The sequence below is a fragment of the Papaver somniferum genome, chromosome 8, assembly GCF_003573695.1.
Source record: "Papaver somniferum cultivar HN1 chromosome 8, ASM357369v1, whole genome shotgun sequence".
NCBI lineage: Eukaryota > Viridiplantae > Streptophyta > Magnoliopsida > Ranunculales > Papaveraceae > Papaver > Papaver somniferum.
In genome coordinates, this window is record NC_039365.1 from 93,678,570 (window position 1) to 93,702,027 (window position 23,458).

General features: G+C 34.8%; 4 protein-coding genes across 5 annotated transcripts; 2 read left to right on the top strand and 2 right to left on the bottom strand.

Moving 5' to 3' along the window:
* The first annotated feature begins 271 nt into the window (after positions 1 to 271).
* Positions 272 to 5,036, top strand: LOC113302102 (vesicle transport protein GOT1-like). Of its 2 annotated transcripts, none has more exons than XM_026550949.1 (7): positions 272 to 1,218; positions 2,033 to 2,085; positions 3,747 to 3,838; positions 3,968 to 4,048; positions 4,136 to 4,233; positions 4,316 to 4,397; positions 4,734 to 5,036. In XM_026550949.1, exons 2-7 carry the CDS (start codon positions 2,055 to 2,057, stop codon positions 4,770 to 4,772), a joined length of 423 nt encoding a protein of 140 aa, XP_026406734.1. In that variant the 5' UTR covers positions 272 to 1,218; positions 2,033 to 2,054; the 3' UTR covers positions 4,773 to 5,036. The 2 variants fall into 2 exon arrangements, with proteins under 2 accessions (XP_026406734.1, XP_026406733.1); XM_026550948.1 differs by lacking the exon at positions 272 to 1,218 and adding an exon at positions 1,555 to 1,781.
* A 162-nt stretch (positions 5,037 to 5,198) lies between these two features.
* Positions 5,199 to 5,983, bottom strand: LOC113302101 (putative invertase inhibitor). Its single transcript, XM_026550947.1, has one exon. The coding sequence runs from the start codon at positions 5,950 to 5,952 to the stop codon at positions 5,338 to 5,340; it is 615 nt and encodes a 204-aa protein (XP_026406732.1). The 5' UTR covers positions 5,953 to 5,983; the 3' UTR covers positions 5,199 to 5,337.
* Positions 5,984 to 6,254: 271 nt separating this feature from the next.
* Positions 6,255 to 8,185, top strand: LOC113302103 (acyl carrier protein 1, mitochondrial-like). The gene is made up of 2 exons (XM_026550950.1): positions 6,255 to 6,523; positions 7,738 to 8,185. The coding sequence occupies exons 1-2, from the start codon at positions 6,323 to 6,325 to the stop codon at positions 7,912 to 7,914; spliced, it is 378 nt and encodes a 125-aa protein (XP_026406735.1). The 5' UTR covers positions 6,255 to 6,322; the 3' UTR covers positions 7,915 to 8,185.
* Positions 8,186 to 8,940: 755 nt separating this feature from the next.
* Positions 8,941 to 9,859, bottom strand: LOC113305787 (putative invertase inhibitor). Its single transcript, XM_026554789.1, has 2 exons — positions 9,626 to 9,859; positions 8,941 to 9,228 (listed from the first exon to the last, which is right to left on the bottom strand). The coding sequence occupies exons 1-2, from the start codon at positions 9,857 to 9,859 to the stop codon at positions 8,941 to 8,943; spliced, it is 522 nt and encodes a 173-aa protein (XP_026410574.1).
* Between the last annotated feature and the right edge of the window lie 13,599 nt (positions 9,860 to 23,458).

Here is a 23,458-nt window from a genome sequence, read left to right on the forward strand (position 1 = left end):
GGAATTGATGTATTCACTTTTACAATATTAATGAAATCATGATCAAGATGTTTTCTTCCAAGAAAAATAAAAAGGATATTTTGATTTTGGGTCACATAAAAGGGACCAGACTTGCGTTTGGGTCACCACAAAATTTTAATTAGAGTTTGGGTCACAAGACTTTGGTGGACTATCTTGACAGTTAAAAAATCTGTTAAAGGTGTATATGACTAACTAAAATTCGGATCTGACATTATTTACTAACTTTGCCATTTAAACTTTCAACTCAATTCAAAGAGAAGACGTTTTCTTCTCTAGTTTATTCGCCTGAATTGAAGAAGCTGATGAATCGGTTACAGAAGAAGAATAAGACAAGAAGATGTATATAAATCGAGGAGAAGTTATCAGGAAATGAGTTAAAATTATTACTATCAATTGAGAAATTCTGAAATTAAGAAATTGAGGATAAAGATGTGGGATTTGTTTCTTCCAAGAACATTTAGATGTGATGCTGTTGAATCGAGAAGAAGTAAAGGAGGTTGAAGGGTTTTGAATCGAGAAATAGAAAACATGAAAAGCAAGTTGTCCCTGATTTCGAGTTTGGCAAGTTCTGATGCCAAGAAGATTAACCAAGGAAGAGTGTTATACTGTTGATTGTGGCTGGTGAATAGAGAAGAGTTATGAGTGCTTCTGGTCCTGGATTGATAAATAAAAATGGGTTGGTGGTGAATTTGATTTTGGTTCGGTTTTGAATTGTGTGTTGCCGTGAAAGCAACCATCAAGTGGCACCCTTGTCAAGGGAGATGGTCATACGCAGGTCGCTAGTAGTTGTTCTTGACACTAACAAGTGGGTGTGCAAATTGAGTGAATGAACGTGTATTCTTGTTTTAGAAGCAAAATTTTCAGGGAAGGAGAAACCGTGGGTTTGAATCACCCGTAAGCTCATATTTGCAATAGAACACACACAACGTGTTCGCTAAAATGCATGAATGACCTGCTACTACAAATTTGTCATGAACATCTTCTTCTTTTTGTTTGATTTTCCTCATTCTTCTTGCAAATCAACAACAACAACTTGCTTTCCCAGCTAAACTCTTGCCCAAATCTACACTGTTTATCTTGTAATTGCTTTGGTTTAACTAGTTTCATTTGCAACTGTCAGGATATTGGATATTGGTGCTTGTGGTCCCGAGGTGATGGTGGTACTGTTTGTGGCAGAGTTTGTGGTTGTGTTAACGGGTAAGTAATGAAAGTCTTTTTTTTTTTTTTTTTGATGGAAGATAAGTAATGGAGTTGGGTAAATTAAAACTAAATTTAAAAAATAAATAATTAATTAACGGTCAAGACGATCAAAAACGGTCCCCGGATCCAGACTCTAATTAAAATTTTGTGGTGATCCGAACAATTATGGTTGACCCAAAATCAAAATATCCCAAAATAAAATAATAGTAGTATTTCACCCGAAAGAAATAAAACTCAAAATTTTCCACATACGCGGAATAGCTAAAATTGCCCAATCGGGGAACAGAAACACGTCACTTAAACAGTAATAGAGTGCACCACAACACCCTAGCGCATCATAGCGAGCAACCATTCCACAGTCCTCCTTCATTATTCTCTCCTTGTCATTTCGTTTCCCTTCGTGTAGAAGAAACGAAATCAACGAAAGTCTCTCTGCAACTTCAACGTTACTTCTTCACAATCGCTAACCCTAATAAACCAATACAACACTCTTTCTTTCTCATCCTCAAACCCTAGTTTTTCCTCTTCTCGTCATCATCATCATCACTCTTAACTCTCGGGTAATCTTTTTTACTGTCAATTTCATTATTCATCAATTCTTTACTGAATGTTAAATTTCGAGTGAATTGTGATCTTAGATCTTCCAATTCGTTTAATTACTTTAGATCTTACCACTGACAAGGGAATCTAAATACATTTTTCCCCTTTTCAAACCCTTATAATTTGATTAATTTTGTGTATAGTATTGATATTTACTATTTCCTTTGTTAAATGGAGTTGTTCTTGAGAATGGTTTCATTTTCTGATGCAGATTGCCTGTTTAGATCGGCAAAATGGTTTCGTTCGAGATGAATGACAGAAAAAGTATGTGGATACGATTATCTTTTATAAATTACTATATTGCTTCTTTGCGTATCCGTTTCAGTTATTGTTTAACTGTTCGTCTAAATTAGGAATTTATTAGTGAATACCTGAAAATCTTTAGCTAGTCTAACCTAATAACACATGCATGTAACCCTAAATTCTTGATTTGCTTTAAGGTTGTTGTTTGATCCTCTTACAATACTTCACCCAGTCCCGATTTGGTTGATTGTAATGGCCAGTTAGTTCACTAGCTAGGTTACACATATCCCTGTATCTGTTGCGCATGGAAGGTGTTTGTTCTTTGTATCTTTACAGACCTTGTAAATTGCATTTTATTTTTTGGGTTTTGAGTTTACCCCCGTAAAGTCTATTGATTGTGTGTGAAATTAAGGTTTACATACGATTGCTGCCACAAACTCTACGCATTTGATAACCCATTTTAGGGTTGTATTGTCATGTTTCGGGAGGGTAAAAGAGGAGCAAACTGAAATAAATCGAAGAATCAGTTTGGGAGTAGTATGGCAAGATTAATTAGTTTGTGTGGTTTGATTGGATGACGATGGAAACATAATAAGTCTCGACTCTCGAACATGATGTTGATTTATTTATCAGTGTCTGAATCATTAATTTCTCAATTGCTTGTATGAGATCTGTTGCAACTTTGTCCTCTTAGAACGATTACTAGGTTTAATGTTGATTTATATCAAATGATTTATTATCAGGTCTTGAGACTCTACTGTTCATTTTAATCTATTAATGCCGGAATGATTTTTAAGTTGTATAGTTGATGGAGGCGTTTGGGAGGAGGTATTCAATGATGGTGGCGATTGTTGCACACACATATAGGTCTCACATGTATATTAAGGGTATTTTGGAGAGAAATGTTACTTTTTAGGGGGGGAACGTTGCTAATGTTAACAATTTAGGGAGGGGATGGGGAGTTCAAAAACCCCTTTATTTTTTTGGTTTCAGTTTTAGTGAAACCATTTAGCCCTTCAATGATGTTGAAACTGGTTAGGTACACTGAAGTAGTGTGTATGCAGTAAGGACGTTTAATGCATTAAGAAGGTTTAAATTGCCAGTGGGGTATTTTATGGTTTCAGATAGTGGGTACATTTATGTCAATCTGGTTCCTTATTCCTCTTAGAATCTGAGGAATTCCTATGATTGGTATGTTGGAGCATAAAAGAGTTGGTGTGGATTCCTGGATGGTTATGATGATGTTTGACATTGCTCTTAAGAAATGAATAAGGGTTTGTTGTTAAAGCGTTAAGCTCGTACAAAGTTCAATGTGCCATGGATTCTGTCAAAGTCTAGAGCTCTCCGATGCTGGTCTATACTGCAAGTGTTATATCAGGACCCTTGAAGTTTCCATATCTCATCTTTGTTGTCATTCTGCCAAGGAAGAGAAGTTGAATGTGTGGCAACATTTCCTGGACCTTAAAAAAATATCAAAGTAAATTACTGCTGGTATTGCTAATGCTGAGAACACTAGAACGCCTTGGACTTTTTCGTTTGATTGTTTTTTCCAAATTGATTTTTGTCTGTTCTCTTAATATATTTCTTTCCGTGATTTTTTTATTTTTGTTTGAATCACATTCTGCTGGTATATCTATATACCACAACGTTTTAATCTTCTAACAATTTCTTTAATGAACCAGAGATCGGGCTTGGATTGACGGGGTTCGGCATTTTTTTTTCATTTCTGGGAATCGTATTTTTCTTTGACAAGGGACTTCTAGCCATGGGAAATGTGAGTGAATTGATAAATCTGATATTGCTTCCTTTCTCTTTAAGTTATTTGTCTTTGATTTTCCCGTTTTCGTTATCATTGATGGGGACCTGCTTAACGTTGGCTTGCTTGTGTGTGGTACTAAATCAGATCCTCTTCTTGTCAGGGGTGATGCTGACCATTGGACTGAAATCTACCATGCAATTCTTCATGAAACGACAGAATTACAAGGTTCAAATGCTTTCCGACTTCTCGCTTGTTTGTTTCATTTATCATCTTTCTCTGTTTTCTTACGTAGCTGTATCATTGATGTGGCAGGGTACAATCTCTTTTGGTGTTGGCTTCTTCTTTGTTCTCATTGGATGGCCAGTCATTGGTATGATCTTGGAGGCATATGGATTTATTGTCCTTTTCAGGTCTGGACTTCAGCACTCTTTTGCCTTTACCGATCCATTTGTTTGCGAAGGTTCTCAGTTACTGATAAAAATTGTTATGTAGTGGGTTTTGGCCAACACTCGCGGTGTTTCTACAAAGGATACCCATTCTTGGCTGGATATTCCAACAACCGTTTGTGACATCGGTAAGGATATTCTAGCACAAAGTAACTTTTTGTAATTTTCTGTGAATTATTTACATTGAACAATACATTTTTTTTTCTTGTATGCTATGTGATATATAAATTTATACATCAGTACTGCATGATACGCATAAAAACTGGCTTTCTGTTATCCTTCCAAGCATGCTGAATGGATTTTAGACTGGTGGTAACATTTGTATGACATGCATGTTTGGCACCTCATGCCATGAATGTGCCTGACAGGATTCTGATCAGTGGACTTTTAGATTGATAACCTGAGCATTAATATAGTATACCTGAATTCAATTTGATTGCCGTTTTTTGTTGTTGGTGGTGCAGTTCATGGATAAGTACAGAGGCAAGAGAGTTCCTGTCTAAGCATGCCGAACCATTATCAATGTAAAGAGGTCTTTCCTTTTGACGGCCATGTACAAATACTGTCTGACCCAGTCGCAATGTCATGAATTCTTTAGCATTGTTACTGGTGAAAATGTTTGATCGCTGATGATATGACCTACATGTGTATAAAACCATGTTTTGTTATGCTTCACCTGGTTACCACTTTCACATTTGTTGATATCTTCTGAGCCAGTTAATTTGAAATTGGACAGCATCAATGGCATTTTCCATTGCATTAATTTTGCTAAATATTACCTTAAAATAAATAGTCTAAATATTCTGTTTTTTGATCATGCAGTCTATCATGAATGAGAAAATGCTCTGTTGAAACCCTCTTGTGAAAATATTGGCATTGTAAGAGGTTAGACCTGAAAAATACATGGGTTGTGAAAAATGCATGGGATGTGGAAGGTGAAAGCCAAATTTAACTGGAATAATACATACGCAAAGTTTGTAATACCAGTACATTAAAAGAGGGTTATTGCCTTATGAACGTTCCTAGACTGGATAACCATTATAATAACTTTTATGAGCTGAGAACAATTCAACCATCATAGACTGCAATCTCATCAGGCTCATGTGTTTTGAGCAAAAGGGAAGAAGCCAATTTAGTAATAACCAGTGCAATATCACACAACTGAAAGAAGTTAGAATTTTGTTTCTTCAGTGGAGAAACTCTGCCTTTTTCTCTGAAACCATCCTCGCATGTGGTTGATGCCTCCATGGCTGCACTTATCCAAATGTTCAAGTTGACATAATTATATGACCGGATTGCTTCAATAGATTTTGCAAGCGTACTGATTGCATCGGTGTACAAATCCAAACAATCATTCAAGCCCAGGAATGCATAAGCATCCAGGTCTTTGTAATTCAACTGCTCCTTTATGACCAAAATAGTGTCGGTAGCATTGGTCTGAGCAAGTTCTAATGAGATTATTCCTAAACCATGGAAACCTGCTGCGGTCTTGCTCTCAGGAACCGCTTCAAGCGAAGTCACACAAAATTCATAATTCAGCAGCGGCGATTTCTGTGCACAAATCTCACATGTTTCTTTCACGATGTCGTCGGCAGATGCATCCTCTCCACACGCACTCTCCTGAATAAAGATCGGATGAAGGAGAAATAATGAGAGGAAGAAAAATGAGAAAACTTGCTTCATTATTTTCTTTGCTTCTGGCCTCCTCCCTAACTTGTCTGTACACATACTTAATATCACCAACCATTGAAGGACTATATACTATGAACTATTGCCAACAGGGACAGTCCAACTCCCACCAGTAATTCATTTAATATTTTTTCAAAAAAATAAATAAATTTATTTAGTATCTAGAATCGAAACTGGAACCGAAAAAGGAAAATCCAGTTCTGAAATGGAACTTTTAAGGAATTGGAACCCCGTACAAAAATCGGTTCCATCCTTCTAGGGACGAAAATTATTTATGAAGAAAGCTCCCTTTTTATTACTGATACTACGGTTATACCCTCCGCTTTGGGTTTTTCATTTTTCTTTGCTTTTGAAAGAGAGAGAAATGTCTTTCAGAGCTGCGATCTTAGGTCATCTAAGAGTTCCAGTCCAAACCCTAACTCAAAATGGACGAGCTTTGCAGTCATGGAACCTCTTGAATTTAAATAGGTCAATGTCTTCTCACGATGATCATCTCGACAAACAAGAAGTCATCGACAGAGTTGTTTCCGTTGTTAAGAGCTTCCCCAAAGTTGATCCTGCGAAGGTTTGTCCATTTATTATCCTCTTCGTTCCTGGTGGATCCCTGATTTAAGTGTTATTATTGTTTTATCCATAACTTTTATTCTAATTATTAAGCATCTAGGTTATGTATTTTCTAGGGTTTGTTGGTTTCTATTGGTTGGTTACATCACCAAGTTGACTCTACTTACGATTTTCATTTGGTTGATTCGTTATGAGCATTTCATTTTTGATTGTCGTGAATGAGTTCCTATGCTTTTTGATCTAATATTAGGTTAGGTAGTGATGGGTTTATATTGCCAGTATTGAAAGACAAACATGATGTTAGATTTTGACTTTATGTTAGTGTGAGGTTAAATTGTAGCTAGTACGTAAGAGGTAAAGTTTATCTTGTAATGGTGGTACTCAATGTATTTGATTCCGTAGAAATTGAAGTATCAGAGTTAACATAGGTGAGTGAAGATGGGGTCTAAGTGCAGATCAATTAGGAAGATATCCATTTTTAGATGTGTGCTCATAGAGTTTGCTTAGCTAGGATGAGAATGTTTAACTGGATGGGAGAACTTATAACAGATCAAATAGAAAAGGAACACATTCGTGGAATTCCCTGGTAGCCTATAGTCGTAATTACAAATCTTAAAGAGTGACGTGATTAGGATGATGTATTTTTCATGACATTGAACATAGATGCCTACAAAGTTGTGATGGTGCACAGACCAGCACTTTCTTGCAAGCATTTTTGTGGCAGTTATGTGTAACGGAGTATTTTGCTCAACAAAATATGTAGAGGAACATGACATTTAGCGAGCTTGAATATTGCAAAAACTATGGTTATGGATGATGAGAATTATCGTTTGGCTGACCATTTTTACACTTTTGTCAAAAATCTGTTTATTTGATTCGTACCTGACATAAGTATGCATTTTATGTGTTGGAAACAGATATTTTCTTCCATCTGTAACTCAAGCTCTAACCTAAGCACTTAAGAACGTTAACTGGCGAATTTTTCATACAGGGTGACAAGTTGTTTGCCTAGCGTTTTTTAGAGTTATGGAAACTAAATTTTCTCTGTTCTTTATCATCTTATTAGTTTCAGTTGATGTGCTTACGTAGAGTATGCATTTGGAAGAACTTACCCATACTAAATTTTCTCCGATCTTTATCCGTTACATTGTGAATGCTAGAAAGATCTTTAGAGCAACTGATTTATATTTGCATTAACTTCTGCACCATTGGCAGGTTACTCCTGAAGTTCATTTCCAGAATGATTTAGGCTTGGATAGTTTGGACACTGTTGAGATTGTAATGGCTCTTGAAGAAGAGTTCAAGCTGGAAATTCCTGATAAGGAGGCTGACAAGATCGATTCCTGTAAACTTGCCGTCGAATACATTGCTAATCATCCAATGTCTAGTTAGTTCGAGCAAGATCCTCTATTTGATCGAGTTATAGCGTTGGATTTTTGGAAGGTTGTCTATCCAGACATGCTTTGGGTGCACTCTACTTTTTCGTTCTGTTTGTCTGTAGAAATTTGGTCTCTGTAGTTGGTGGAAAATAAACCCTAATTCTGCTTAATAAGACCAGTTTTAACTCGATTTCTTGACCGGAGCTGTGATCCTTCAGGACCTTCACTGTCTTTTGAATCATTTTGGGCTTAATTTATAATGCATTAAATGTTTTGCTTCTTCACGTTGTTTTTCTTTATTAATGTTCTCTAAGCTTGGAGTTCCTAAGGAACCCTTCCCTGTTTACTAAGATCTTAAGGAAATTACATAATGGTCTCATAGTTATGGGGTCTAACAACATTCATATCCCTGGCTGGGGAACATTCTGCAGAGTTTTGCAGGTTTTGTGAGTGAGGTGGACACTGATGACCAGAGTTGGCTTGCTGCATGAGATCAAAAACAAACTTGACTAGTTCTCATTTCTTCTTCTCCAGAAATCAAGAAAAACACTGATATTTGTACTCTAAGATCCCATATTGCCGTTGCAGTACCAGGAGAAATGGCATTTAGTAATATAGACTGAAAGGAAAGAAAAGAAAAACAAATTTTGAGAATTGTCTATGAGTTCAGTGTTCACATGTAGGTCTCCATCAAAAATGAAAAAAACGTCATGATAGTATTGACAAGTAACCTTCAAGGGGCATAAACCTCAATTCAGTTAGATGGCCAAAAAAAATGATTAACCTTACATTTTAAGCTAGCTATTAGCAAACATGTTAACCATTAATCATCATAATCAAGCAAAAAAGATTACAGAAAACTAACATGTTTCAATCTTATTTTGCAATGAACTAAACTGAAGGAATACAGAAACCAGTAAAACAAAAACAAAGAAAAAAAACAAAGAAAACAAGATTAGTTTATAACATATATGCATTGATAGTGCACATCAAACCATACAATGATTAACAATGTAGTGATTAATTACTATAACTTGAACTAACGAAGCATTTCGATGATCGAAAGAACCAAAGCAGTTAATTGAAACAAATCACTGTTCTTCTTCGTCAATGGAGATCGTAGACCTTCCTTGTCCTTAAACCCATCTTCACAAGTTGAAGGTGCATCCATGACTGCACTAAACTGCACATTAGCTTCTAAATAGCTCCTAGATTTATAATACTTAATGGCGTCTCTAGTCGAGCATATTGCATTAGAATAAAGCTCTAAACAACTCTCCAAACAACTCCTGTAAAATGGCTCTAACTTCTTCTTCTTTTTCATTATCTTCTTGATATAAAGTTTTGTATGAGTTGCATTTGTTCTGCTTACACCATGTTTGTTTACTCCTGACTCATCTGAGTCGTCTGGATCTGAATCATCCGGATCTGAGTGAAATCACCTGACTCATCTGGATCTGAGTCGATATGTTTGTTTTGAGTCAGATCTGACTCATCTGACTCGGAAATAAGTGAGTCAGTGGTTTGGTCTCATGAGTCAGGGGTATTTTGTTACCTGACTCAAATGAGTCCGAGTCAGGGGTTATGTCTGAATCAGAGGTCGAGTCAGATCTGACTCAAAATGGAAAACAAACGGTCTGACTGCTGACTCGGTCCGAGTCAGGGGTTGACTCAGATTCAGACGCCGAGTCAGCTGCAAACAAACAAGTTCTTAGTTTCATTGCCATCAATCCAGGTCCTCTTAGATTCGCACAATGACTCCTTGGAACAGCTTGAAGAGATGTAACACAAAATTTGTATGTCAAATTAGGATCCATGTCGGCCGCTTTCTTGCAAGTTTTTTTGACAACACTGAGGGGGGCTGTGACTGCATCATCTGAAATTGAGATTGGGCCACCTTGGAGAATTAAGAAGAAGATATAGAATGACAGAGAGAAGAAATGCAAGTAACGAACCATTTTTTGTTGTTCTTTCTTCTTTCACTTGTTATTATTGAGGGGAAGATAAAGAAAACATCTTTACTAATAAAGACAGTTTTGAATCTTTTGATTAGCTTAGAAGACCATTATTAAAACTATAAATTGCACCCAATTGTTTTTCGTAGACCCCTTCATCCGAAATATTCGAAGACTTGGGATTACTCTAGCTAATAAATAACAAACGAAAAATAATATAACCATCCATTTCTTGATAAAAGAAAATTTTACAAAGGAGAAAAGGTAAGCCATTTAGTTGTGATGATCTTAGCCATCCAAACTTGAACCCTCGTTACTGACTTTTGATCTGACACAATGGGGCTATTTAGCCTTTCTAAAGAGAATCCAAACCAAATTCTTCAAAAACAGAAAAGACATCTTTACTATTTAGTTCAGAAAACCCGATCCGGATTACTGACTGGTCCAGCGGGATATAACAATTAATGGCTAGTCCAATAAAGTTTAAAAACATGTTATTTTTATCTATATGCCCTGGACCACGTGATGTGTACAATTTCCATCCGTTTTCTTTTCATTTTTTTCCCAGTTGCATTCTCTATCTCTTCTGCAACCTAACTCTCAATTGAAAAACGCAAACTGCTTCGTCTTTCTTCACATTCAGAAAACTGCTCCCGTCTCTCTTCTGCAACCTAACTCAATTAATCACCATTATCAGAAAAAGATTGAAAAAACACCATTATCAGAAACAGAAACTGCTTCTTCTTTCAGTATCTGACCTAATTTTCATTAAATTCAATTGAAGAAGAAATGGGTACAAGTAGAAAAATTAAGAGGACGATTACAGAAGAAATTACTGAAGTATCTCCATCACCAGTGAAAAGAAGAAAGAAATCTGACGATGATTCACCAACAGAAGCGTCCCCTGCTTCTAAATCTCCTACACTATTGAAAAGAAGAAGCAAATCTGTCGATGATTCAGCAACAGAAACCTCCCCTACTGCTAAATCTCGTACACCAGTGAAAAGAAGAAGGAAGTCTACCGATGATTCACCAACAGGAACCTCCCCTACTGCTAAATCTCCTAGACTATTGAAAAGAAGAAGCAAATCTGTCGATGATTCAGCAACAGAAACCTCCCCTACTGCTAAATCTCGTACACCAGTGAAAAGAAGAAGGAAGTCTACCGATGATTCACCAACAGGAACCTCCCCTACTGCTAAATCTCCAACAACAAGAAGTATGAGTAAGGTTCCTCAGGAAAAAGGTAAATCAAATCAAAAACAAAGCCAAATATGTACTTCATATTGACATGCAATATTCCCAAAACCTAAAATATGTACTGTTACATATTGAAATGTAGTGTTGTTTAACTAATACATACTAAAATTTAGTATGTCAATTTATATGTGTACTACATATCAATATGTTGTCTGCAATTTGTACTTCATTTTGACAAGTTATATGTTGTACCATACTGATATGTAATGTGTACAAAACTTTTTGATATGTAGTCTGCAATTTGTACTTCATTTTGACAAGTTATATGAGTAAGGTTCCTCAGGAAAAAAGTAAATCAAATCAAAAACAAAGCCTAATATGTACTTCATATTGACATGCAATATTCCCAAAACCTAAAATATGTACTGTTACATATTGAAATGTATTGTTGTTTAACTAATACATACTAAAATTTAGTATGTCAATTTATATGTGTACTACATATCAATATGTTGTCTGCAATTTGTACTTCATTTTTACAAGTTATATGTTGTACCATACTGATATGTAATGTGTACAAAAATTTTGATTTACAAAAACAGCAAAAACCAAGGAAAAGAAAGCAGATGATGCTCCTGAAGCAAAAAGAAAAAGAAAAACAGCAGCGGCAACTACTAAAGCAAAAGGAAAAAAAGTGACAAAGGCTGCTACTCCTTTTGATAGTACTTTTATATTGATATGTACTATTAGTTTGTGTATGTACTTTTGATATACATACATATTTGTATAAAAAATACTGAGAAAGATATATCAGTATGTACTGTTACACAAAGAATACTAACCTTTACGTCGTTTATTTTCTAGCTCAATTGCTTGGAGAGTGGCAGAAGGTGGTCTTTGTGTAAGTGGAACTACAGTTGATGACTTGGTGCAGAACGATTTATTAGAACAAGATCTTCTCAACTACGCACAATACAAGCTTAACACCAAATTTCAGAATGAGCAACCGATGCACGAAGTATACAGGAAATACTTGCCTGTGTTGCATATGGATCCGTCCGCTTGGGTAAGTTGTAATCTTACACTGCATATTTACTACAACACATATTCAAAAATTTAAAAAGTATGTAGGGGTAGGTACACTACATATCAATATTGCATAAAACAAAATTAGATATAAACTATTTCAAGTACATCCATGTTTTCAGTACAATGTCGAGTTCCCGGATAACCTCAAAGGAGCAACACATGATTCTGTTTACAAACCAATATTGGCGATGGATGAAAGTATCAAGAAGATTCTTGTACCAATGTGCCACCACAATCTTCATTGGACGCTACTTGATTATGACTGCGAAAAAATGGTGTTCAACCACTACAATTCTTCTAAGGCTGAATGGGGAGGTATTTGTTATCCACACGCCTGCAAAATGGAAGATTACATGTACGTACCTATCAACGTGTACTTGCTGGAGAAGAACAAAGTAACAATGAAGAATGTAATAGTGAATGAATGTGAAGCACCTCAACAAGGGGGGTCGCCAGACTGTCTACTGTTTGTGATGCATTTTATGAAGATGATGCCAAAAAGAAAATATGTGGGAGTGCCTTTGGGAGATGATGAATAAATGCAAGCGAAGATTCGTAACAAAAGGGTCCCGTTAGCATGCAAATTGCTGAAAGCATCTCCACCAGAAATCAGTTGGCAGATGACACAAAAATAGTCTTACTTGCTAAAAGTAATCTGACAGTACATATCACTATTTACCTATTTTTTTTTTTTTTTATTCTTGGTTTCATTTCATTTCATGAGTTCAAGAATGTTCAAAAACATATATCTAATAACTTGTTATACAGTTAAAAACTAGTTTATAACATGTTATGCAGAAATAATAATATGCATAATGTCTTATGCATCTAAACAAAAATGATGCATAACCAGAAAAGTGAAAACAATAATGCATAAGACATTATGCAGCTAAAACAAAATAATGCATAATGTCTTATGCATCTAAACAAAATGATGCATAAGACACTATGCACGTGCATAAAAAAAATAATCCATAAATCATAAAAGCGAAAACAATAATGCATAAGACGTTATGCAGCTAAAACAAAATAATGGCATAATGTCTTATGCACTAAACAAAATGATGCAGAAGACATTATGCACGTGCATAAAAAATCCATAAATCAGAAAAGTGAAAAAAGTAATGCATAAGACATATGCAGCTAAAACAAAATAATGCATAATGTCTTATGCATCTAAAAAAACTGATGCATAACCAGAACAAGTGAGAAAAGTAATGCATAAGACATTATGCAGCTAAAACAAAATAATGCATAATGTCTTATGCATCTAAAAAAAAACTGATGCATAACCAGAAAAGTGAGAAAGTAATGCATAAGACATTATGCAGCTAAAACAAAATAATGCATAATGTCTTATGCATCTAAAAAAACTGATGCATAACCAGAAAAGTGAAAAAAAGTAATGCATAAGACATATGCAGCTAAAACAAAAACAAAAATAATGCATAATGTATTATGCATCTAAAAAAAAACTGATGCATAACCAGAAAGTGAAAAAAAAAAGTAATGCATAAGACATTATGCAGCTAAAACAAAATAATGCATAATGTCTTATGCACTAAACAAAATGATGCAGAAGACATTATGCACGTGCATAAAAATCCATAAATCAGAAAAGTGAAAAAAGTAATGCATAAGACAATATGCAGCTAAAACAAAATAATGCATAATGTCTTATGCATCTAAAAAAACTGATGCATAACCAGAAAAAGTGAGAAAAGTAATGCATAAGACATTATGCAGCAAAAAAAAATTAATGCATAATATCTTATGCATCTAAAAAAAAACTGATGCATAACCAGAAAAGTGAGAAAAGTAATGCATAAGACATTATGCAGCTAAAACAAAATAATGCATAATGTCTTATGCATCTAAAAAAAAACTGACGCATAACCAGAAAAGTGCAAAAAAGTAATGCATAAGACATTATGCAGATAAAACAAAAATAATGCATAATGTATTATGCATCTAAAAAAAACTGATGCATAACCAGAAAATACTTCAGTATGTAAATACTTCACTACTGGTGATAGATACTGACATTTTGATAGACTTAACAACATATTTCATTATTCGAAAATAACTACATTTTGATAGACTTATAATGTTTCAAAAACCAAAAGATGTTCTAAGAAACAATAAAAACTGTATTTTCAGTACACTTGTAATGTATGTACTGTAAATGAAATGCTTATTAACCAAATTCATTTGGTACTGACAAAATCAAAAAGAAAAACGGTAGAATAGAACAAGGGCTAGAGGAAAGAATTGTGGAAAAGAAATCTGGCAACATCATCGATATAACATTCTGCTGCACGTTAAAGCCTGTGATAAAAGAAAAAGAAAAATCAGAACACTACTTGCTTAAAAGTACATTGTATTGTATCAAACTTACTTAATTAAGACATTAATATGTATCTGACTGAAATACATACCTGACACAAAATCATTCTTCAGAAAGTTCATACTGTCGGATAAAATTGCATGTTGCCTTGTTGTGATGAGTCTTCAAATTACAGTTTGGACACTTGACAGATTTTCTACTAGTCTCATATGCAGACTTAATACGTTTCCCCTTTTTCCTGCCTGGTGGAGACCTAATTACTTCTGCTGGGAGAACGATATCATCTACGTGATACTCATCGGGCCTGTGAGATAAAAACAGTATCATATAAATGGAATGAACCACAACTACATATGAATATGTACACGGTATATTGTTCCTGAAAAACAAATATAAAAAAATGTAGTGGTATCTACCATTACATATCAGTATGTAACATCCATATGTAATTAGGTTTATGTTGACAGTTTCAATTGCTATTACATGTGTAAGTGGTATCTACCATTACATATTGTTATGCAAAATATGAAAATGTACTGATTAAAGACACATACCTGTCGTGGTTAGGAACGGGTCTAATAGCTATTGAATATAGCTTACGAAAAGTGGTAACATTGAAATAATCTTCAACGTAATCAAGAATCCTTCCTCCAGATCTAGTAATAGCTGCAGTAGCGTGCGAGCATGGAAAACCATAAACGCGCCATCATTGGCAAGTACAAGTTTTTCTCTCTAGATCTACCATATGAGATCTGCACAGTACATATTCATGTGTTATTTTTTAGTACACCTAATATACACAGTACATATTTATATGTTCTCACATAAACATGGTACTTAAAAAAAAGAAAGAGAAAGTAAATAACATTCAGATGATAGAGATTAGGGGTAAACGCTAACCTTGGAGAATGCACTTCATAACGATTAGCATCTGACTGGCTAACTTTCCAGGGACGACCAATTTGGATGTGTAGTTCAAGCAAGGCTTGATACGTAGGGGTTAGCAGTTCTGGGTCCATCAAGAGACTCTCTTCACGACGTTCTGACATCATCTCCATCATACGTATCCTACACGACAAGGGGATAGCAAGTCTGTTATACTAAAAATATACGTAGATTAACAGAACATATATGCTAATACTGTTACAAAAAGAAAACTAATATAAGCTTGTACCGTGACTAAGGAAACTGATACAAACCTGATCGAGTCAACGAACGCACACGCAGGTAATTTCTTCTCTTTGTTAATCCAGCTATTGAACGATTCAGCAACGCTAGATGAAGTGTAACCATAACTACAGCCCTTGAAGAAAGCACTGGACCACTTTTCTTTTGGAATCTTGCTGCAGTAGTCAGCAACAGAAGGCCTTCCAAAATTAACCATTTCTTGAAGACCTTCCTCGTATGTTGCAGGAGAAAGAGCATATGTCGCCTTTCGGAAAGCATCAATCACTTCCTTATACTTTTCGCCAGACTTTGCGATAGGTAAGTTTTTGTCCAAATGGAAGTAACAATATCTTTGATGAGAATCAGGGAACTCTTTGGGAATATATTTAACCAACCCTTCACCTCGGTCAGTCATAAAAGTGATTGGGCGATCATCATTCAAAGCCTCCTTCAGTTTCTTGAAAAACCATTCCCAGCTGATATTGTCTTCACCAGGTACTAAAGCAAACGCAAGCGGATAAAATCCTGCAAAAAGGAATTACTAGTTATGTTAATCAACTAATATTGACACTACATATTGACATGCAGTTGGTTTACCTCTTTGTTGATATGTGAAAACCTGACACTACATAATAACATGTTAAGCAACTGATTGACACTACATTTTCACATGCAGTATGGTTTATCTCATACTCAGTAAGGTCAATATGTAGTATGTATTATGGTCAATACTCATTGTCAGATAGTGAAGTAAGGTCAATATGAGTGATCTAACTACCAGACACTACATATCAAAAAAAAAAGAACCAGTTACCTTGATTGCCATTAAGACATGTTGCTGCCATGAGACCTCCTTTAAAAGTTCCAGTGAGAAATGTACAGTCACAGAAAATCATGGGACGACATAGTTTATATCCCTCTATACAAGCTCCAAAGCAAACAAAAAGTCTATTGAATCTTTTTGTAGCATCATTGAAATCGAAATCAATAAATGACCCAGGGTTTGTTTCCCTAACAGCATTCACCCACCAAGCAAGATCAGTGTACGAATTCACATCATTACCAAAAATCTGTTTATGCGACAACTCAATTGCATGATATGTGTGGTGATACTGGATTTCAATGCCACCACCAACTTTAAGATAATCTATGATCTCTGCTGGTGTTATGCGAGGGTTCTGCCTGACCATCTCATGAATTAGACTGTTCATGAGTTTTTTTGTAACTCTTGGATTCTTCAACATATAACCACCGCCACAGGTGTGCCTTCCCACATATTCCTTTATCTTAAAAACATCAATAGAACTACCAATGGAAGTTACGCGAAGCTTCCATGAACAACCTTTCACACTACATACGGCGGTGAATCTCTCAAGGTCATTCTTCTTCTTAATTACTTCATATCCAGTTCTCATGCAGTATTTTTGGCATGATATACGTACGACATCAACACCACCATAGAATAATTGATCTGTATCATCAAAAATCTTATCCCAACCATCTGAAAAAAACACTCTTGGGGCTTCTTTACCTTCTTTCAAATAACTATTCTTTGCACTGACAACTAAGTCTGCATTACTGTCAACTTCCATACGCCTAGACGCGCCATTTGAAATTACATCCACGTGCAAATCAAAGAAAGCTGATTGCTTTGAAGAATGTAATGCAGAGAAGCCCTGGAGTGTTACATCGGCAAGAATAGGAACTATCGCTTGATTCTGGAAATAGTTAACCAGAATAGTCGATGGAGTCAACCAGCTCCACATATTACAGATGCAAAATTTCAAATCCTCTAAAGTTGAAAACGATGTAACCTCATATGCAAAATGATATTGCTTATGGTATACATGAGAATAGATGGAGAAGTCTGATTTGGGAGCAACGTCAGACATGTTAACCCTGTAAATGATCAAAAAATTAACTAAGTCTCTGAATGGATATAAGTTATACATATTGATATGTATTGGCATCTACTGTATTGCACGATACATACTAAGAGCGCAGGCTATATGTAGTACGTATTGGTATGTAACATGTAGAATAACTAAGTCTCTGAATTTCTATACGTTATACATATTGATATGTATTGGCATCTACTGTATTTTAGTAAGATATATTTGCAGGCTATATGCAGTACGTATTGGTATGTAACATGTATAATATATTTTACAACATATCAATATGTTTTGAGTTTCATCTTATATAAATAGAAGAACTGCAGCTATATCAAAAAGAGAATACAAAATTACTACACGATCTATCTAACAAAACAAACCTATATCAAAAAATACAGTAAAACAAACCTATATCAGATTACAAAGAAACTAAAACAGAACAGCAGCAGAGAAAAGGTGATTATAGTAACATACCTTGTTCGAATCTGAGATTAACCTAATTCGATTTTAAGATACCTAATTGAAACACACAAAAATCACAATGTAAATCGAACGGAAACTGAATTGAACAATGTAAATCATCACAAAACTGAAATCATAAAAGAAAGATAACAATGTACATCATAGACAACTATTCTGATAGAAATCGGATCAGAATAAACCTAATTATTCATCAACATTCCAAGAACAACAGCAGAGGAAGATGATTTACGAGATAAATACCTTGTTCGAATCTGATTTCGAAGCACAGATGATTTACGAGATAATAGCTGTGATGAGCCTAATTGAAAGACGCTACCAGATATTGTGATGAACCAAAACGCAGGAGCAGAGAAAACCAAAGAGAAACAAATCTGAGATGAAAAAAAGAGAAAGAAACTGAATTTGATTTGTTCGTGGAGTTGCAGAAAGGGTATTTTTGGTACTTTTGAAAAACTTGTCTTGTGTGACCCGCACGTTTTGGACTAGGGAATAAATATTCTGGTCCAAAAACATGTTTTTGGACCAGCGGATAATTTTATTCTAGGGGTGGATTAGAGAGTAACCGGTACTGGGTTTCCTGGACTACCTAGTAATTCCTAGAACAAAAAAGAGATCTTTACTATTTAGTCCAGAAAACCCGACCCGGATTACTGACTGGTCCAGCGGAATATAACAATTAATGGCTAGTCCAATAAAGTTTAAAAACATGTTATTTTACCTATATGCCCTGAACCACATGATGTGTACAGTTTCGGTCCGTTTTCTTTTCATTTTTTTTCCATTTACCTATAGTCCAAAAGACTTGTGCATGAGGTGTTGTTAATCACCAAGCCAAATTGCTTCCAAAGAAAGAAAAGAAAGAAAAAAAACAAGCCAAACACGTTCATTACGTATACACTAGCATTTGTATTCAAAGTGGTACAATCAATCAATTTATCATGTGCTGCCCACTAGTTCCATATGCGACAGTGCAAAAATAGATTAAAATCTTGCGTTGGGCAATAGATGTTAGGTTGAATGATACTACTCCAATCCAATCAACTCAAATCAATTGTTCCATCAAGAAGATTAAGTGTCCTGTTTACGGTTAGTCATTTATGTTATCTTAAAGAAACACCAAGACCATATCAAGCAAACAAATGAAAGAATTGAAATTGGCTCTTGTAATCTAAGGTATCTAGGGATTTGTTAGCGACCTGTAAGTCAATTATCTTTGATTTGATCATGTGATTCTTCCTTCATTCATTAGTCACACCAAGCATGTGGCTCCACCGATTAAAACCACTAGTATTGGGAACCGTCTCTGATATTTAGATGACCTCATGTGAAAGAGCTCGGAACGCCCTTGTATAGTTCTATGCAAAATAAATCATGCCCTATAGATTATAGTATATGTTTTCAAAACGAATGTTAATTTACAATACTGAAATAAGTGTATTGATGACCCAAAATTTCTTTACAAGGACAAACCGTAGCATAAAATATCCAAAACGCCATCAACTTTTTTTTTAATGAAAAAGTTAAATATATTAATTCAACAATGTAATACAAAATATGGACAATTTCATTTTCATCAAGAACATTAGAAATAATGCTTTCTTTTTGAACTCGCTGGTGCAACTGCGTTGACATATGTTGAAGTTTTCTGGTCCTTGATTCTTTTGTCTCTGAGTCCATTGTTGCATTGTGATTCCTGCTTATATATTTAACCTGAGTTTGTGGGAGTTTTCCTAAAACAAAAATAGATTCTTTTATAATATTCTCTGCTACCCATGGTACATCTGTGATTGTATCTGCTAGGAGTTTACAGTCAGTTACAATAAAAACACTTGAAAGTATATGTTCTTCTAGACATTTTAAAGCTTTCAATAACACTTTTGCTTCTGCGTGCAACGCCGAAGGGGCCATTCTGAACTCGTTGATATATGCATGAAAGCTTCTTGGTCGACCGAGTACAGAAAAAAAAATCCCATGGATAAATTCTCTTTATTATACGACGCATCAATGAATATTATCCAATTCTGAAGTTGCTCCATGAAGGTTTAATGGACTTTACTTTCTGGATACATTGAGTTTTGGTCTCTTCCTTGAAGTTTGATGACTGGATGAATTTTTTAATTTGTTCAATTAATAATGTTGGATATGGATTGATTTTTCTAAAAACTACCTCGCATCTGTATTTCCAAATAAACCAAAGTATGGTAGCAATTTTTTCACAAAATTACAAAATTTATGCAACAAAGATCCAATTTTCAACCCAAGTGTTAATCGAGTCTGATAATTAGCCAATTGACTGCGTCCAATGAGCAACTAAACCATATTGATCTAGCAAAAGGACATGTTCTGAAGATATGGTGTTCTGTTTTCACCAGTTGATATTGGATACTCTGGTGAAATCTCTGAGTTATGAGCTACTAGTCTACTTGCGGTCGGTAAAGCTTTTTGAACTAATTTCCAAATAAACAGTCTAATCTGAGGGATTACTTGTATCTTCCATAGTTTTTTCCAAGGGAAGTCGTTATTATTCCCATTTCCTGTATTTTGATTGATGAGGAAATTGTAAATGTTTTTGGCCGTGAAATCTCCTGAGTGTTTGTGTTTCCATCTGATTCGGTCTTTTTATTTTTTGTAGTAATAATAAGGATTTTTTTCTTTCATTTCGTGTGATAAAAATTCATCTAGTTTTTCAGTGTCCCAGGATCCTTTAGTATTTACTAGTTATTGAACTTTTTGCGGCAAAGGCTCTTATTTATCCCTCTAGTTATTTATTTTATATGTATTAGGAATCCAATTGCCCTCTAATATCTTCGTATTAGCTCCATTTTCACTTGCCAAATATAATTTTTTTTTATATAATATTTAGGACCTTTTCCATATCCAAGAGAGTTCCTAGTTTCTCGAAGGTTCTAAAGGATTAGATTTGTGGTAATATTTTGTTTCTAGAAGTTTCACCCAAAGTTGGTCTTTTTCTGTCGTTACCCGTCAAGTCAGCTTCGTTTAGAGAGCTATATTGAAATTACGAGGATTCTTTATTCCAAAGATCCCTTGCGGTTTACACATGCCAATCCACACCTTTATATAACCTCCTTTGCGGTTTGACCCATCTTTTCCATCAGAATTGGAAACAAACACATTCTAACAACTGTCCAAGGAGAAAAATATAAGTATTTGTACCCTATTAAAATGGTGCACGTGCATACCGCACAAGCTACTCGTTTGGCTTATTATAGAAGCCCGGTTGGTTTATTATGGAAACCCGTGGTTTTATTAAGGAAACCCATATGGCTTATTATAGAAGCCCGGTCATTGTGGAAACCCGGGTTTATTGAGGAAACCCACGTGGCTTATCATAGACACCCGGTTCGGTTTATTATAGAAATCCATGGGTTTATTGAGGAAACACACATGGCTTATTTTGGAAGTCCGGTCTAGCTTATTATATAGAAGCCCAAAATACTGATTTTGGAAGTCATTGTGAGATATACACAAATCCTGGAATAGATACAAATCTTGAGAGATAGACATGGATTTTTCAAGATGAACACGAATCTTGTAAAGATATACAAGGATATTTCAAGATAAACTCAAATCTTGTGAAGATATACAAGGATCTTTCAAGATAAACTCAAATCATGTGAAGATATAGAAGAATCTTTCAAGATAGGCTCAAATCTAAGGAAGATATACATGGATCTTCAAGGATATACACAAGTATTAAAGGATAAGTACAAATCCAGGTGGTTATTTTGGATAACTACAAATTTATGGTTAACTACAACTGGATTTGGTTTTTGCCATAAATAGAGGCCAAAATCCAACTCAAAGGAGATGGAATTATAGGTTTGCTAACCATTCAAGAATTATTGTAATCATCATATCAAAAAAATCTCTCCCTACGGGATTCCATCCTTGGATGTAGGCACAACTTGCCGGACCACGTTAAATCTTTGTCTTCTTATTTATTTTAAATCTCTTGTGGGAGAGACGTCAGGGGTACAATCCCCAGTAGTAGTAGATGTAGTGTAAGGGGTAGGCGGGTCGGGTCAGGCAGTGGGGCCTGCCCAGTTATCGCATGATCAAAAAAATAAAATAAAAACAAATCGTTTTTTAGGCCTAATTCATCATGATCAACATTAAATCATCGTGTTTTGTGCCTAAAAGTTATTTTGGGTACAAAAAATAAGGACTAAACTATTTTCTGAAACATATTGAAGAAGATAAACAAAGTGTGAAGATATTATTCTCACACTAGGTAGTTCTGGAGATACCTGCATTAAAGTAAGAAAACTCTCAAACAAGATAACTCTCTTTATTCTTATAACATCCCTTGTTTGTATTAGAGTAATATTTGAACAAATCTCTAAGAGTCCCCCATAAACCATCATCAAACATATATATATATATATATATATATATATAACATTATGAGTCTCAACTACAACAAGTAGTACAGTCCATTCCATTATTAAAAAAATTCCACATATTAAAAAGAACGAACACCTCATATCATTTCCCTATTTTTATAGATCTTTATATTTTATACGTCCATTTATAGCAATAAGTACAAGTTCATTCGACTGTTAACCAAACTAACATAATTAGTCGACCTAAACTCAACAATCGTGGACATGGTGTATCAATATTTAATTGGGTTGGCACTTAGTAAATTTGTATAAATTTTCTCATTCATGAATCATGCACCGAGCTTGATGATTATGAAGCAGAATAAATAAAATTCGGCCTCTCAGTAAAGAATATGGAGTGAACGTCACCAAAATTGATGTAGTTTCTGTTTTAAGGAAAAAGTTTTTAACTATCGAATCATTAGGTTTACTTCTCATCTAAGATTTTCTTTAACTTGATATATATGTTTCTATTTTCAGGAAAAAGTTTTGATTATCGAATGATTAAGATCGATCATGAAAAATTTTTCCGCGAATAAAAAATTGGGCCACCAAAACATAGTCTAATACGGCTGAACCAAAAAAATTGCCTTATGCTGGAGTCCAGGGAGCCACCCTTCATAACCGGTCCTGCTGGTATTTTTATCCGTAAGTTCTTTTTTAAGTGTAGCCGATGTATTTACTATCTATAACCAGAAAGCTTAAGTCAAAGTGAAAAGCCAAACAAGTCTTAATTTTTTACTAACAAGTCTTATTTCTTTACTAACAATCGAACTTATATCATACTTCTTTCATAAAATCAAAATAAATCCTAGCTCTCCTTTAAATCCAAAATAAATTATAATTCAAACTAATAGTTATTTTCTCACAAATTTATTGATTACAAACCCTAATTCCGACATTTTCCCAAAATTTAAACTAGAATCTAAACTCTTACTTTAATTTAGATTGAACTATATTTTTAAGTGATTCTGGTTATTCGGCTAATTTTTTTTTCGAAGAGGAATTAACTAAATTT